Below are 19,103 nucleotides of genomic sequence, written 5' to 3'. Positions count from 1 at the left end.
CGCTAAACCTTAAACTCCACCCCTTAACTCTAAACCCTAATGTCTAGATTAATTAATCATAGGGGTATAAGTGTATATTTACTTCTTTTGATAAAACATTTAAGTCTATTGTGATCATTTTTATTTTTAAGGTATATATTTGTGATAAAAACTTTTTTAGCTCTATCCTAGGAAATTTTTCTAATTTCAATGCACATTCTGGTACAGTTGTAAAAAAAATTATGTATTATCCTCTTACAATAAAATAATAAAATGAAGTTGGCAAAAGAAAAAAAACCATCCACCATTAGAATGGATCAAAATCGTAGATTATATGATATTGTTATAAAAAAATATGTTAGCATATGTTAAACTTTATATCTATAATTATATATTATTATGTAATTTTTTAAACTCGCACCTATGTATTATCTAAAAATGTCTTATATATTAAAATAGAAGTTATGACTTAGTTCATGTGTGATTTTTTTTTTATTTGGACCACCATTTAGAAAGTTGTTTAAATTATAATTTTTATACATATGTGAATTATTTAATTATTCTAAAACAAAAAATCAAATAGATATTCATATATTTTCTCTGAAATTGTATATGAATAAAATCTTTTCATATCTTTTTATTTACAATATAAATATATTATTCATTTTCATTAAAATACACCATTTAAATATTTAATTAATTTTATAATTATTTAGATAAATGTATATTTCATTTTTCACCTAATATTTTTTATAAAATATTTGTTAATTTCATGTTTACTTAAAAATTAAATGTATATTTCATTTTAAATAAATAAAACTTTTTAAATATATAATTAATTTTGTAATTATAACTAAAATGATGTAGAATTTTATATTAAATTTGTGATATTAATTTAATATAATAATTTTCAATTAAAATTTTGATCCTTAACCAATAATATATTTCAATTCAGAATTTTATATAACATAATATAAAATATACTATCACCGAAAATTAAACAAAAATTAAATTAAATTATTGTATGCGAACTTTAAAATTGTTGTATTTTAAAATATTATATTAAACAATTAGTAATATTGTAAATATTACAATTAGTCACTTAAAGCAAATAATTATGTGTGTACGAATAAAAATTATCACCCGCACAATCTAGTTGTATATTAGATAATTAAAAAAATTAAAATATAATTTCACGTTTTGAAAATGTGGATCGGAATCTAGTAGAGATATTAAATCTAACTTTTAATGTCATAAATTCATGCGTAACCCTCACTGCTAGAAAAACACATGAAAGTACATATGATACCTTAACCTTCCTATTTTGTCGCCAGTCTTAACTAACACTTGAATGTTGGAAGAAAAAGCGTCACGCAAATGATTATGGTACACACGTGTGATTATCTTACCCACGTATTAAAATCCAACGGTCGTAATAAGTTGGACCATAGAGTAGTCGCTCTCACATATCCATGCATCAACCGTTACCATCTTGACACGTGGCGTGATAGTGGCACCCGCCTCGCGCCGGCCACACAGCGTGGCATTCCTCACCTAATACTACTATTGCATTTTTCATTTATTTATTTTTCATGTTTCGTTTAAGATATGAACTGGAACAACGCGAACTCCTCGCGGGATTGGAATTGCAAAGCAATTTGGTGTCATTTTTATTCTTTTTATTTTTTGTTTCTCTTCTCTGCGAGTTCTTAGGGTTTCTGTATTCTCTCTCGTTCTGTGATTGATTTCTCGGAAGTCAAACCAAAGTTTTGGCGTTTCTCCATGTAAGTCACAGCGAAGATCTCTTGTTTCGTTGTTTCACTTGGTATTGTTTTTGGATTCGATTTGTTTTCGCTCGTTTTCTTCATGGTTATGTTCCTCTTGAGAATCAGAATCTCTGTGGCTTTACTCGAATCTGGTTCCTCTTATTCATGGTGTTTTCCTCTATCGTAGTAATGCTTTGATGTTTAGGCCATATATCTCAAAAAGTAACAATGGAATTTGTGTCTAATAAAGGAAGAGAATGTAGTGTGTATGGGGGAAGCAGAAATTGATTACCTTTGAGATTCGGATCTAACAGCATTAGTGTTGTAGTCTAGGTACTGCTTATTATGTATTAATTAATGTTGAGATTATTGTTTATTAGATCCTTTAAGATATGGATTTTAAGCTAAGCATAGGCAATAATTGAGCCTATGTGGTTAGTCTGTTTATCCCCTTGGTTCCTAGCTTGAAAGTTGACTACTTTGGATTCAACATACACGTTTGTCCAATTATGAGATTACTCTCTCCCCAATTAAGAGTTCTAAACTTCGTATTTTTATGACTTTTCCTTACATTTTCTTTGCGGATCTAAGATCCTCGTACATCGGGCTGATTGAATAGGCTTATGAAGTTCTTCTCTGCCTGCAATTTTTAGTGAGGAGGGATTGAGATGGAGATTGCAGCTCTTTTAACATCTGCTGGAATCAACATTTCGATATGCATTGTGCTTCTGTCACTTTATTCCGTACTTAGGAAACAGCCAGCCAATTACTGTGTCTATTTTGGACGAAGGCTTGTTTGTGGAGGTGCTAGACGTTATGATCCTTTTTGGTATGAGAGGTTTGTGCCTTCTCCAAGTTGGCTGGTCAAAGCATGGGAAACTAGTGAAGATGAGTTATTAGCTGCTGCTGGCCTTGACGCTGTTGTTTTCCTCAGGATGGTCATTTTCAGGTTACTGCAAATTCTCCTCCCCCAAATGCTTTTTCTTTAATTGTTCTTCATAAATATCACAACTGTTTTGACTTTTTTTTTTTCCTTTTCTTGCAGCATTCGTATTTTCTTTATTACTGCTGTTGTTTGTATTGCCTTTGTGCTGCCTGTAAATTATTATGGCCAACCGAGGGTGCACAAGGAAATTCATTTGGAGTCATCCGAAGTGTTCACTATCGAAAATCTTAAAGAAGGTTCAAAATGGTAATCGTGATTTTGCCTTAAAATGTGTAGCTTTCATTTATACCTTTTTCTCTGTGAGGAATTATAGTTCAACGTTATTCTATACAAAGTGGCTAAAGTGCTGATCTTTATTTTTTTGCAACTTTTGTTACTCTTAGGCTGTGGGTTCATTGTCTTGCACTGTACATTATTACTTCAGCAGCTTGTCTTCTTCTCTACTTTGTGAGACCTCTTGTACTTTGGTTATCTCATCCATGCTTATTGTTTTACTCTTGGTTCCTCCGTTTTAATAATTTTTAGTTTGCGTTTCCTCCTCTTAAACATCTTTTTACTGTAGGAGTATAGGACCATAGCCAAAATGAGGCTTGGACATATTACTAGTTCTGCCCCAAAGCCAAGTCAATTTACCGTTCTTATCCGAGCTATTCCATGGCACCCTGAGCAATCTTACAGCGACACCCTGAGCAAATACTTCACAAATTACTATTCATCATGCTATTTGTCCCACCAGATGGTTTACCATAATGGTATCATTCAGAGACTGCTGGTATGTACTCTCATGGGGCCACTTAGTGGTCTGTTTCTTTTGTTGCCTGTCGGGTTTTAAGCTCTTTTTAGGCTGCAGCTAACCTCTTGGCTTACCTTGTCAGATAGATTTTTTGTTATAAACTTCTGTTATTGCTTTTTGTGAATATGATTTGAAAATTTTGCCTACGTTGTGTTTCTTCTTCTTCTTTTGGTATTCAATTTGGTTAATAACTTTCGTAGTTCGTGCAGAGCTTTATCGTTCTGAAGTATAGTGTGATGATTAGATGTTATAAAGGGTTATGTATTTCATAAATACATGCAGAGATCTATGATCTTACGTAAAACAGTAGATATAATGGTTAAATATAGTTTGAGTATCAGCTAAAAGGGTATATAGTTTAGATTCATATTATCGGATATAAAGGATCTTCTTGTTTGTATCCTAACTGTAGCGCTTCATTTGGAATCAAAACAAAAATAGTTAGAAACATGTTTGAGATGGAACTTCTATATTATAGAAACATATTAAAGATTACCACAATTTCTGTCTCAGCATGATGCAGAGAGGGTGTGCCTGAGTCTAAAACATGTATCTCCTGAAATCAGTTGTAAACCGAGTTTGACTCCATGTAACTTTTGTGGAGGACCTACAGCCACAAATTCGTTTCATATCCTATCTAATGAAGGTGACAGTGTGAAAGGAATGGAGCTTGGTGAGTTGACTGTGACTACAACAGAGCAAGTAATAATTCTTCTGACTTTCCCTGATCTTAGAAGTAACACTGCTTTCTTTGTGTGGACGTCATAGTTAACTAAAGCCACAAAATGTTCTCCTCATTTGCAGGAACGTCCAGCTGCTTTTGTGTTTTTTAAGACACGTTACGATGCACTTGTTGTTTCAGAGGTTCTACAATCATCAAATCCTATGTTATGGGTGTCGGACTTAGCTCCAGAACCTCACGATGTGTATTGGAGGAATCTTAACATACCATATCGACAACTTTGGATACGGAGAATAGCAACTCTTGTTGGTGCAGTTGCCTTCATGTTTGTGTTTCTTATTCCTGTGACCTTCATTCAAGGTCTGACTCAGTTAGAACAGTTGTCTCATGCATTTCCTTTTCTAAGAGGCATCTTGAAGAAGTGAGTACTCTATTTACATTTAAAACCATAAGGAAAGTAATGTTAGAGATATAAAATTATATATGTTCTTAATTGGTTTTAACTTTTAACATCTGTAAAGTTAATCAACCATTCAAACCATTTTGCAGGAAGTTTATAAACCAGGTCATCACAGGGTACTTACCCAGTGTGATACTGATTCTGTTTTTCTACGCCGTTCCACCAATGATGATGTATTTTTCAGCCTTGGAGGGATGTATATCACGGAGTATAAGGAAGAATAGTGCATGCATCAAAATCTTATATTTTACCATTTGGAATGTGTTCTTCGTGAATATTTTATCCGGGTCTGTTATCAGGCAACTGAATGTCTTCTCTAGTGTCAGAGACATACCTGCACAACTTGCAAGAGCAGTGCCGACACAGGTAATATACATTTCACAAAAAGATAAGTATTTGCCAGTGTTTAAGCTTCTACAGTCACTTGGAGATAGTTTGGTTACATTTTGCCAAGATCAGTTTGCATGTAGTGTTCTCTTGGACATCGATAGACCATAAACTGGAGAATACGTAGGCCAGTGGAGGAATTACACACATCTCGATTTATAATTTGAGCACCTCACATGTTTATTCTTTATTAGATAGAAAAATCCACCGGTTCTAAATATGGCTTCAATCGTTGACATATGCAGGCTGGCTTCTTTACGACCTATTGTTTCACATCTGGCTGGGCCAGTTTGGCTTGTGAAATAATGCAACCTATGGCTCTTATATGGAATCTGGCTGCAAAAGCTATTTCAACGAACAAGGATGAGTCATACGAAACACTTAGGTTCCCATACCATACCGAAATTCCTCGGTTGCTTTTGTTTGGGCTCCTGGGTTTCACCAACTCAGTCATAGCGCCACTTATTCTACCGTTTTTGCTGATATACTTCTTCCTTGCATATCTAATATACAAAAATCAGGTAAGTCTGCAATCCATACCTTCTCTGATCCCTCTTACATAATTATCATTATGGACTTGTATTGCCAGGCTCATGATCTTTTGGATACTCTCAATTTGCAGATACTCAACGTGTATATTACGAAGTACGAAAGCGGTGGAAAATACTGGCCTATCTTTCACAACACAACAATCTTCTCACTGATCTTGACACAGATTATTGCTTTGGGTTTTTTCGGACTAAAGCTATCAACGGTTGCTTCGGGTTTCACCATACCGTTAATTCTTCTCACTCTGCTCTTTAGTGAGTATTGCCGGCATAAATTTGCGCCAATATTCCATAAGCATCCCGCTCAGGTTAGATCAAAATATGAGCAAAAGCTTTTATGTCCACACTATGTTCGGTGCTTGCTAAATCAGTTTCTTTCTTTCAGGTTCTTATAGACATGGACAGAGCTGATGAAATGACAGGAAAGATGGAAGAGTTACACAAAAAGTTGCATAGTGTATACTCCCAAATACCATTACACCTTCAGAAATCATCGAGCAACGGTGAAAGCAGTACTCCTTTCGCAAATCAGGAGTTACCAGATCCTGAGAAATTGAAGCCAGGTTTGAATTCAGACCATTGGTTTGTTTGGTTTACTTGATTAGTGTATGAGAGATTTAACATTATTTTCTTACTTTGTTGTGCAGAGGAAGGGGACGCCATAGCTAAAGAGTTATGGGGCTTCCAGGGCAATGAATCTGGTCAAGAACATGACACTAAGTCATGTCCCAGTGCTTCTTCACCAGAGCATTTAACCCCTAAGATGATCGAGCTCCACAAACGGAACTAGAACGTTTAATTAATGATTTGAAGTGCTATTCAATTACTGGGGCTCCAATTCATTAAAGTGCGGTTTAAGCAGAAGAATTTTCTGTTGAAGAAGCTCAGCTTCTAAAGGAGCCAATGGTAAATGGGAATATACTCACTGACTGAAAGAAAGATAAATGGTAAAAGTTGAATTGGAACGTTTTTCATTTTCTTTAGTTGAAACTCCTATAAATTCTGTAGGAGTAAATTGGAGAAAGCATGTAGAGTCTTCTTGCTTAAAGATAAAGCTGTACATTTTATAGTTGTTGCAAGAAGAAATGTATTAGTACTCAACTTTTCTCAATAGAATAATTAAGAGCAAAAGAGGAAAAGAGCAAAAGTTCTCTTCGTACTTCTGATCTTAAGTTAAAATTTGACAAAAAAAAAAGACATAAGTTAAAAAAAAAAATATTCAGCTTAAGTTGAAGAAATGAAGATGAATATACTACTCCCATGATCTTGGTTATTTTTTTCTTCTTTCATTAAACTTAGAAGTAGCACTGCTATATAGACTCCATAAAAGTTTCCAAAGAAAAAACTAAAAAAACATTTAACTTTAGTCAATATTCCTATAAATCCATAGATAATAATATGACTAGTTTGAACCCAACAGCTACATATGAGGGGATTGCAATTTCAAGAGTTATTAAACGATTTTATATAATAGTGCATTGGTTACAACCATATGTATTTTCATACTTATGACTAATTAACTATTAAATGTAATAGTGGTTTAACAATTAAAACCATATTACATAATTACAAATATCAAAAATATATTATCCTAATAAATAAAATAATTAGTTTAGTATAATTAGTAATAGTACTAAGTTTGGATAATTTTCTGTGAAGATTGCTATTAGATTAAAAATTACTATGTGATATATATATATATATATATATATATATATATATTGGAAATTAATTAAAAATTTCCAAGAGTATTTTTGCTGAGTGATTTTATAAATATAAATTATGATATGTCGTTCGTAAATATCAAATATATTCATATCAGGTGCATACATACTAGGCCTGACTGAGACGGATCGGGTATCCGAGCAATTTTAAGGTATCCGGATCCGGATCCTTATCCGGCGGATCCATAATTTTACTATCTTTATCCGGATCCGGGGTTCTCGGATATCCGGATGTCGGATATCCTTATAAAAATTGTAATATCCGGCGGATATCCGGATCCGGATTTGAATCCTTAAAATAAATAAAAAATAATATCAATATATATAAAATATTAACAATAATTTTAAAATAAAAATATATATAATGTTTTTAATTATTTCTATGTATAATATTACAAAATTTACATAAAATTTATATATACTATTATAAAAATGAAAGTATATTAAATAAAATTAATTTTTATATATAGATATTACTATTTTTGAAATAGTTATTAATAAAACTTACGGATCCGGATATCCGGACTAAAAAATTAAAATATCCCGATCCGGATCCGGCTTTGACGGATCCAACATTTTACTATCCGGATCCGGATTCGGTCCCTCCGAATATCTTGATTTTGGGATCGGATCCGGATCGAATCTCGGATCGAATCCGGATCTCGGATAAAAGTTCCAGGCCTAATACATACATCTTGTGCGGAGTATTATATGTATACCCAAATGTTTAATTTTCTATAAACTTAAATTTTTAGATTATATATAGATTTTAAATTAATACTAAAAATTATCTAACTTTAATACTTATATTGATAGTTATGTATTAAAATTTGTTTTTCATCTTTTTGTTTAATCGGTGTAGATCTTGGATCCAAAATTTTCTAATAATAATTAAACCATCATAAAGCAACTTAGGTTTCAAATCAAGCGTTTTTTGAAGTTGTGGTTGAAAAGAATCTATACTATATAAAAGTTGAGGCTATAAGCCATCGAAAGCGTCCACGTAGGATTTAAACGACCAATCGTAGTATGACAAATTATTATTTAAGTTTACTATTGTTAAAAATGTTAATATTATCAAAAAAAATGTTTATTTCAAACTAAAATATAAATCAATATCGAATAAGGTAAATTTACAAAAATATAAATAATATATTAAGTTAACATAATATTTAATATTTTTCGAAAATTAAAAAATAAATAACGAAAAGAATAATTAATTTAAAAATACAAGACTTTCAAACAAGTATAACTATATAAATCTAAATTTAAACTCATGATTTTCAAAGTTTAGGTTATATACTATTGAAAATATTCAAACTAACATATACTATATATAAGTTGATATTATAAATCATTGAGAATGTTCACATATTATTTTAAAGCACCAAAAATATACCTATACTATATAAAAGTTGAGGCTATAAGCCATCGAGAGCGTCCACGTAGGATTTAAACGACCAATCGTAGTATGACAAATTATTATTTAAGTTTAGTATTTTTAAAAATGTTAATATTACCAAAAAAATGTTTATTTCAAACTAAAATATAAATCAATATAGAATAAGGTAAATTTACAAAAATATAAATACTATATTAAGTTAACATAATATTTAATATTTTTCGAAAATTAAAAAATAAATAACGAAAAGAATAATTAATTTAAAAATACAAGACTTTCAAACAAGTATAACTATATAAATCTAAATTTAAACTCATGATTTTCAAAGTTTAGGTTATATACTATTGAAAATATTCAAACTAACATATACTATATATAAGTTGATATTATAAATCATTGAGAATGTTCACATGTTATTTTAAAGCACCAAAAATATACATATACTATATAAAAGTTGAGGCTATAAGCCATCGAGAGCGTCCACGTAGGATTTAAACGACCAATCATAGTATGACAAATTATTATTTAAGTTTACTATTTCTAAAAATGTTAATATTACCAAAAAAAATGTTTATTTCAAACTAAAATATAAATCAATATCGAATAAGGTAAATTTACAAAAATATAAATACTATATTAAGTTAACATAATATTTAATATTTTTCGAAAAGTAAAAAATAAATAACGAAAAGAATAATTAATTTAAAAATACAAGACTTTCAAACAAGTATAACTATATAAATCTAAATTTAAACTCATGATTTTCAAAGTTTAGGTTATATATTATTGAAAATATTCAAACTAACATATACTATATATAAGTTGATATTATAAATCATTGAGAATGTTCACATATTATTTTAAAGCACCAAAAATATACCAAATCATTTTTCAATTTGGTATTTCTAAAAATGTTAATATTACGAAATTTTTTATTTCAAAATAAAATATAAATAATTATCAAATAAGTTAAACTTACAAAGTTAAAAACATCATGTACAAATCTATACTATATAAAATAAAGTTTCGAACTATATAAAAGTTGAGGCTATAAGCCATCGAGAGCGTCCACGTAGGATTTAATAGACCAATCGTAGTATGACAAATTATTATTTAAGTTTACTATTTTTAAAAATGTTAATATTACCAAAAAAATGTTTATTTCAAACTAAAATATAAATCAATATCGAATAAGGTAAATTTACAAAAATATAAATACTATATTAAGTTAACATAATGTTTAATATTTTTCGAAAATTTAAAAATAAATAACGAAAAGAATAATTAATTTAAAAATACAAGATTTTCAAACAAGTATAACTATATAAATCTAAATTTAAACTCATGATTTTCAAAGTTTAGGTTATATACTATTGAAAATATTCAAACTAACATATACTATATATAAGTTGATATTATAAATCATTGAGAATGTTCGAATATTATTTTAAAGCACCAAAAATATACCAAATCGTTTTTCAATTTGGTATTTCTAAAAATGTTAATATTACGAAATTTTCTATTTCAAAATAAAATATAAAGAATTATCAAATAAGTTAAACTTACAAGTTAAAAACATCATGTACAAATCTATACTATATAAAATAAATTTTCGAAAATTAACATAAAAATAACAAACAAATATAATAGTTAATTTAAAAATGCAATACTTTCAAACAATTATAACTATATAAATCTAAAACACATGATTTACAAAATTTAGGTTATATACTACTGAAAATATTCAACAAAAATATGTACTATGTAATTTTATGCAATAAATCATTGAGAATATCCACATATTATTTTAAAGCACCAAAATATGTCAAATTACCATTTTAATTATTATTTTAAAAATTTCAAGATTTTCAAAAAATGTTTATTTCAAAATAAAAAGGAAACTAATATTCAATTTAGTGAAAATGCAAAAGTATTAATGGAATCAATTTGATATATAAAGTAAACCTTTGAAAGACCAACATAAAATCAACTAACAAAAAAAATCTTAAAGAATACAAGATTTTAAAATAATAAAAACAATATGAATCTAAAGCACTTTTCATTACATATGAATCTAACAAAATATGATTTCAAAATGGAAGCTATTTCTTTCAAGAAAATATCAATAATAAATTTTGTAAGCAACATTGCCAAATAACTAAAAGAATCAGTTTATTGTAAGAAATAAATGTTTGGAAGATCAACATAAAATTAAGTAACAAAAATAACCTTAAAAATATAAGGATTTCAAATAATAAAGACAATGTAAATCTAAATCACATTTTCATTACATATGAATCTAAATAACATATGATTTCAAAATTGAGGATATATATTATTTAAGTGTTCACATAGAATTTAAAAATATCATTATAATAATATAAAAGTCAGCATCTTAATTTGATAAAGTAAATAAAAATATTATTAAAGATAATTAACATGATATATAAAATAATTATATATTTGAAATTAAACAAAAAATTAACAAAAATAAAAATATTCAAAAAGAAACAAAGTTTTAAAAAAAATATTTATAAATAATCACGTATGTAAAAATAAATAAAAATCAGCAAAAAACTATAAACAGATAAATTAAAATTTGTAAAACGTATCTTTAAAGTTAGATTGATATTTGTAGCTAATTATTGAAAACTTAATATAATAAGAGATTGTTCACGTACCTTATAGGAATTGGTATTGATCGCATATTATTACTAAAAATATAATTATGTATGTAACCTTTAATATGATATGGACTATATGCTTTAAAAACAGAAATAACTGAAAATATTCACAAATAACATATACTATATATAATTTGATGCCGTAAATTATTGAGAATATCCATATATTATCTTGAAGCACCAAGAAAAATATGTTAATCACCATTTTATATATTACTTATAGAACTAGAAAACTGAGGTCAGGCTTTTGCCACGTCACGGTGTAAATATGGTTAACATATTATATAAATAAAAATACGAAAAATATTCCAAATCAGTAACATTGTTTAATATTTTTATAAATCTTAATATTTCTAAAGTAAATCTATAAATTAATTTCAAAATATGAACTAAAATTAACTAACTTGATATATATGCTAACTATCTTAAAACATAACACTAAAATTTATTTAAAAAATTCATAAAGTATGTCAAAACATAAAATAGCATATACATAAAAATAAAATATATAATTAATATTAAAATAATTAACCTAATCAAATAAGTAAAAAATAAAATTTTAGTATTTTTATATTGGTGTTGGCTACAAAATCATCTAATTTTATAATAGATTATAAACGGTTCTTATAACATTGGCCAATTTTCGTTTCTTTCTTACCGGGCCAATTCAGTTTTGGCTTATAATAAGCTTACAAAGTTCTATTAAAAATAAAATGTGGTAAGAATAATCCACAATTAATACACATATTGTTGATTAAACAATTTGTTTATATGCTTTTGAATTGCCTTTTATCAATTAAATAAATTAACATAGTTATTTACTCATCCACAATTAGATTTTAATAAATTTTGAGACAATTGTTTTTAAAAAGTCATAATCCAAATATTCATTTAACTAACCAAACATGTTTTTACGAAACATACCTAAATTTTTTTATTATCTAAAATATTTTTTTTCAAATTAGGTCACTAATAATAATAAATCGAAGTACATGGTAACCCTTTTCCGAGAAAAGTAACTTCTCAATCGGGGAAAACATTTTGTGAACCGCTAAAACATCATAATCCCACCACTAATTTATATTGTAACTAAATCAAGTAGGAGATATATTTAATTTTTTAGGTTTTTATTTTTTATTTTAATAAATAAAATATTACTTAATATTAGCATAAATTATATATATATATATATATATATATATATATATATATATATTTTTTTTCTCATTTTCTTATATCTAACAAACAGATAGTTACTATTATTTAAATTTCATCAAAATATTTATTATGATTTAGACCTAAATATACATATAAAACTATTAGATATGCATTTAAAAGAATTAAATAAGAGTATTTTAAATACAAATATGCATAAAATAAGTATATAATAATACATTCATGCTAAAAATTTGGTAAATACAAAAAAGTTAGATATATTGCATAAGGATTAATCTTTTATGTCATTCAAATAGAAATACATATAAAATTATAATAAAATATTTATAACAGTGTTGTATTAGTTAATAAGCATGGAACAATTTATATGACGCTTTTAATTTTTTTATTAAGAAACAATATACACATGTTTATAAATACATTTATACATTTACGTATACAAACAAACTAATATCTAAATATTAGTTATTTAAATGGTAAAATTGTACAAAAACTTAACTATGAAAAATAATAAAGCACACTTTAAATAAATTTCATAGAAAAATGTATATAAAACAATTTTATATTATATTATCTTAATATTATTAAAAAATAAAACTAATTATTAATAAAGTATTCATAGTAGTGTATAGCATAGTATAGTAGTGTATATGTACTGAGAAATCTATGTGATATTAAAATTATGTACTTATAAGAAACTATAAATACTTTAGTAACAATAATTTTACTTTAATAATACAAACAAATAAATAGCTAAGTACAAAAATAACAAATTTATAAAAACAATGTAAATAGGAAATCAAATAATATTTTAATAATATTCATAGTAGTGTATAGCATAGTATAGTAGTGTATATGTACTGAGAAATCTATGTGATATTAAAATTATGTACTTATAAGAAACTATAAATACTTTAGTAACAGTAATTTTACTTTTATAATACAGACAAATAAATAGCTAAGTTCAAAAATAAAAAATTTATAAAAACAATGTAAATAGGAAATCAAATAATATTTTAATAATATTACTAAAAATATTTTTTACGAAATTCATCTTTTTCTTAGAAAATATTGCAAAATTAAATTAAATTATTAAAGCAGATTCGCGCGTAGCGCGAGTAAAAAATCTAGTCTATACTAATAAAAGAGACCTTTTGAGGCTCCATCGAGCGTCCACATCAGCAAAAAAAAATTCTTCCGAAAAATGACACGTGACATAAATATAGTTTTACATTTTAATATTACTAATTTTCGAAAATTATAAATAATATGTAAACATACAGCATAAAAATAGAAAAACTACATTAAACATAAATAAAATTACCATTTTTCACTTAAAAAAAAGAAGGCTTATCTCCATGATGTAACATTACCGTTTTATAAAAAAAAAAAAACATTATATATAATTTCGAAAATAATAAATATATGTAAAGATACAACATAAAAAATAGAAATACTACATTAAACATATGTAAGATGGCTTAAAAAATGGAAAAACTACATTAAACATATGTAAAATTACCATTTTTCACTTAAAAAAAAGACGGCTTATCTCCATGATGTAACATTAGCGTTTTATAAAAAAAAAAAAAAACACTATATATAAATATATATCATAACCTAAATATAAATAATTTAACAACTTAAATTAGAAAAAAATAAAAATTCCGGACATAGCCTGGGTTAATCCCTAGTCTATCTATTATTATAAAGAAGTGTTGCCACGTCATCAAATAAGGTTAGGACATAGAGTACGAATGGAAGGGCAGGAGAAAAGCACGACGTACGCTGGAGCAGATGAACTGCTTTTTAATTGCCATTCACCATCTATTTATAATTAAAAAGCAGTTCATTTTAAAAAATAATAAAATATATATGATCTGCTAGCAGTTCAAAAATACAAGTAATAATCACGATCCACACTCTACAGTAACATCTCCACTTTTTTGATGTGTCTCAAGTGGATCTCCTGCCTTTTTTTTTTTTTTTGCTGCTTTTTAATATAATAATAATTGATTTATATTCACTAAATATTAGTATATTTTTCATACAATTTAATTAAAATACATAAAATATAATCATTTTGTTTCAATATGATTCATATTTTAAAATTTTCACATATATTAATATACCATATTAAATTTTCATTCTAAATTATAGTTTTTATTATTTTCCTCGTAATTCTAAGCAAATAAAAATCTAATATGTGCAATTAAGTTTTTTTATTAAGTTTGGTACTTATCATTATTACTTTATAAAAATTTATTGAAAATACAAAAATATAGTTATGAAACGAAAGAAGATATAAAACGAAATATATCTGTAAAATTATTATTTTTATATCTAAATTTTGATCTAGTATATTTTTAAGGTATAGTTTTAACAATACAAAAAAACTATCATTGTCTACTTATCTCTTTCTAATTTGTCATGTAAATTTTAAATATTTTAAATCATTATATATATATATATATCTATAATTTGTGTATTTCATTAAATTATTTTTATCTTTATTAAGTATTATTTATATATTATGTGTTTTGATATAATTTTTATTATTTAAATATGTGATATGCATTTTTGAACTGGTTTTACCATTTATAACTATAAAAAAATGATTTGATATGTTTGATTTGCATTTCTCCTGCACGATCCGTTTGATCTGCACTTGTTCCGCTTGATCTGTACTTGTTCCGCTTGATCTGCACTTGTTCCGCTTGATTTGCTTCATCTGCTTGATCTGCACCGCTTGAACTGCTTTTACCATTGGAACCCATAGTAAGACGTATCCAATTCGGTTTTGTTGTTTCAGTATCGTTTGGTTCTTTGTTTTATTTTTTGGTTGGTATGTTTATGGGCTTAAAAAATCAACACCCAAAAGTCGCAACGTTTCCACGATATTCTTCTTCGGTGATGGGTATCTTCTAGGGTTCTTCATATCTTGGATTAGAACAAACTACAATGGAGGTTCTGGAATCTCTGTGTCGATCTCCCTTCCCGTCGTTGCTTCTTCTATACATCTCCCCATTTGTTTCGTGATCAAGTGCTCCATTGCCATTAAAAGCCTTCTTAACTCCTTGGACCCACGCAAACCATAATTCCTCACTCAGTGCTCCTTAAAGGCGGTGGAAGTCCACCTATAAAAAGGCCAGGCTCGATCCCATGAACATCATCCTCACCATCTTACTAATCTTACAAGAGAAACTTGTTCCCGGTATTATGGCTAACTCATGTTCATTGTAGTTTCGTAATACACAGCGGCGTTTAGACTCAGAGTTACCAAAATTCTGTTTTCAATTTTTTTTTCATTTAGAGATGGTATCGACTAGATCTGCTTGTTGATTATGATTTCGGTTTTTTCTGTTTTCAGGCGACACTCATGCTCAGGCCTGCTCATGCTAGCCACCGTCAAAGTCCACCGTCTCTCCACCTATGTGATTCGGTTCAATGATTCAACCACTTTGGATGAGATAACCGAGTCACCTAATCAAGTTGAGTGCACTCCGCCATATCTTCAACCATATGGTGTTCATTATGTAAGCATAATCATTCTCATTCTGTAATTTTAGATCTCTTTGCATTGATCAGTAACATCATTTAGTAACCCATAAATCTAAAGTTGTCCTCTTTATGTAACAAGGGAGAGTTGTGTAGATTTGTAGAATTGTAAAATTCTTTTTGTGTCATTTGAAATAATCTTGGGTTGGCTTTTGTATGGTAGCAGAGCTGTAGAGTAATGAAGTATCAATTTTCAGGAACGTTTATTTTCGCCAATGCAACTCAAGTAAAATGGTCTGTGCAAGTGCGTTTCTTCCAGAAATATAAACACAGCCTTCGAGCAAAACAGCAGATGATTTCGTTCTAAGGCATGAGGGAGAGAGCAAAACAAGAGGCTGGAACCAGAAAAGCAGAGGAAAATAAGGACTAGCCTGTGTTTAATGTGAAGCTGGAGAAGTTACAGCTGCAAAGATCAAGTTATAAAGGAAGTGAGAGCGGTTACGAGTTTGGGTCTCAAGGAATAGAAGGAGCTTGTGGAGAAAGTTCCGGTTGTGATTATACAAGGCCTGACAAAAGGAATAAGCTAACGGAATATTAGGGTCAAATCACTTGCGGTTTTACCAAAAGTTCTAATGGGCGTTTTACTGTTTTTTAAAAAGGTACATTTTGGCCTTCTTAAATTACAAGTTTATCTGGTTACAAGGCACTTTGGTGATCAATGAATCTCTCACAAAAAGTTAGTTTAAAAATGCTCTTTAACACTGGTGGGATTCTACATAATCAGCATCGTACGTTTGTTTGTGAGAAATGCAGGGCCGGGCTTTACAAAACTTACGGAGGGTGGCTTTGAGATAAGGTTGAAGATGATTTGTGGCTTACGTAGTATAGCTTTCCATTAACCATTTTAAATTATTTGCTTATTTCCTTCACCTGTAGTAAATCTGAGAGAAAACCAACAGATGTTCCATATCTTTTAAAATATTAAGTTGTAACCTTGCAAGCCCACTTTTGAGTATGATCGATTGCTCATCTACATTGTTAACACCTTTCTGAGATCTATTTATTTGCCGAACTAGAGACATGACTTGGGATTGTGCCAAAAAAAAGAAAAAAAGAGAGACATGACTTGGGATATATATTAAGAAATGTTGAAATTTAATGTTTTCTTTAAGGTTTACATGTTACACCTAACCCAAACCACATATATATAACATTGTTCACGTACATTGTATATGTTTAACATTTTGATATTCTATTTAAGAAATATTTAATGAAGGAATGTTATTTGATACTAAATTATAATAAACAGTATAATACTTCTTTTCGTTCTATTTAAAACTCTTTTAGAGTTTCCAATTTCTTCCAATCCTCAGTCCATATTTTCATATTTAGCTTATACATATATCACCTAAATAATAAGAGAATAGCGACGGGAAGTTCTAAATATGTCACTAGCGAAGGGAGCAATAGCAACCAGATTCGTCGTGCCATAGACGATGACGATGCTTTGATTCCAGATATCTTAGCCTGCTTTCATGGAACAAAAAGAAAGAAGCAAAAAACTCTTAAATGTTATAGGAAAAAGTAACAACTTATAACTTCATTCTACTCAGACAGACAGAGGCGGCCATGACTAGACGCAAAGTATCTTTCTCAGCAAACAATTCACACTTTAGTCATCACTCACCAACATGTTCGAGTAAATGTATTGGTTATCTCGGATGTATAATTCGTTATCTAACATTACAACTGTATCCATGCTATTTGGAACACTCCACCAAATTTTTACCATCTCCCTGGGACACTATCTTTACGACATCTACATGTTTCAGTTTAAAGCACAAGTGATAAATGCATATATGGGTATCATGTTCTATAATGTTCTGTCACTCATGTCGATCGTCTTTACAAGTCTGTACCAGATAAACATTGCGAAAGATAAAACACAAACGAGCTGCCATCTCAATGAAATGGAGACCAAATGCAACCCTTGCTTCTACTTCAAGCGATTCAAGAGATTCATAACCATCCTTTAAAATGGCTGTGGGATCAAAGCTAAAACTGCTACAACAACGCCCATCAATGTTTCTGTTATTCTATCAAACATATTTCCCACCACTTTTTACAACAAAATAATAAGAAAATATGTATTTTGTTACATTTTCTTATTTATTTTTGCTAATTTTGTTCTCTAAAAATAAAAAATAATTAAGGTTATTGTCATTTTAATTTAAACCAAAAATATTTATTAAAAATAACAATATGAACTCAGAATTTTATTCATTATTTGTTTGTTTATAATAACGTTTTCAATCTATAACGATCTTGAATGCTTCATAAAATTAATATAAGTTCATATAAAACAGTTTTTATTATAACTTCTCGCCCGTAAAACGGACCGACCCTAGTAGAGTTATAAGATAAATCTAATTACTACGATATTATTGTTAGAATTGTTAATATTCGTTTACTAATTATTTTTTAATATAGTAAAATATTCTAAGATGTAATGTGTTTCTTAATAATAATATATATATATATATATATATATATATATATATATATATGATAATAATCCATCCTATGTGTGGATTAGTATTTCAGCCGGATGAAAAATATTGCTATTGAAAATTAGACAAAAAGTTTATTCAGGATAAGAAGTTAATGTGTGGGAGGATCCTTATATCCTATTATAGGTTGGGATATCAGTGGAAAAAGGCTTGCAAGATATAGTTGTGAGTTAGACTGGAAATGATCTATGAGAAGAATGAAAGTGACTAGAAAATGGAAATAAAGAGCTAAGACATTGCTGGAGACAGTCTATGGAATTTATCTCTATTTACAGTAAACGGTGTCGTTTTAAATTAAGTCCTTGCTACTTAGTTGGAGTTAGCTCCTTTGGTTTCATTTATCAAAAATATATTAAAATCAGAAAAATACAATTTGCTGAAGCTCTTTTCTCTCTCACTTCCCATCTTCTTCATCTTTTGACCTATGTTGGGGTCAAAAACGGATACGACGAAGTTAATGTTCAAATCTCCGTAAAATTCAGCGTAAA

General features: G+C 28.3%; 1 protein-coding gene across 2 annotated transcripts; it reads left to right on the top strand.

The window, feature by feature from the left end:
• The first annotated feature begins 1,482 nt into the window (after positions 1–1,482).
• On the top strand, positions 1,483–6,692 carry LOC106396470 (CSC1-like protein RXW8). Of its 2 annotated transcripts, XM_013836869.3 has the most exons (12): positions 1,497–1,763; positions 2,399–2,694; positions 2,791–2,937; positions 3,075–3,138; positions 3,262–3,463; positions 3,998–4,186; positions 4,289–4,587; positions 4,716–4,992; positions 5,259–5,534; positions 5,636–5,869; positions 5,947–6,124; positions 6,209–6,692. In XM_013836869.3, exons 3-12 carry the CDS (start codon positions 2,853–2,855, stop codon positions 6,349–6,351), a joined length of 1,947 nt encoding a protein of 648 aa, XP_013692323.2. In that variant the 5' UTR covers positions 1,497–1,763; positions 2,399–2,694; positions 2,791–2,852; the 3' UTR covers positions 6,352–6,692. The 2 variants fall into 2 exon arrangements, with proteins under 2 accessions (XP_048610896.1, XP_013692323.2); XM_048754939.1 differs by having other exon boundaries at positions 1,483–2,694; positions 3,254–3,463.
• Positions 6,693–19,103: the final 12,411 nt, after the last annotated feature.

This window comes from Brassica napus, chromosome C4 (genome assembly GCF_020379485.1).
Source record: "Brassica napus cultivar Da-Ae chromosome C4, Da-Ae, whole genome shotgun sequence".
In the NCBI taxonomy this organism is placed as follows: domain Eukaryota; kingdom Viridiplantae; phylum Streptophyta; class Magnoliopsida; order Brassicales; family Brassicaceae; genus Brassica; species Brassica napus.
Note: the sequence above shows the minus strand (reverse complement) of the source record. Positions and strands in the feature narration are given on the sequence as shown.

What these genes read in the sequence shown, in the direction of transcription:
- LOC106396470 (XM_048754939.1), top strand. Translation starts at nt 2,414, where the DNA reads ATGGAGATTGCAGCTCTTTTAACATCTGCTGGAATCAACATTTCGATA. An exon ending in CTAAGAGGCATCTTGAAGAA is followed by an intron (nt 4,588 to 4,715) that starts GTGAGTACTCTA and finishes ACCATTTTGCAG; the next exon opens with GAAGTTTATAAACCAGGTCA. An exon ending in CAAGAGCAGTGCCGACACAG is followed by an intron (nt 4,993 to 5,258) that starts GTAATATACATT and finishes TGACATATGCAG; the next exon opens with GCTGGCTTCTTTACGACCTA.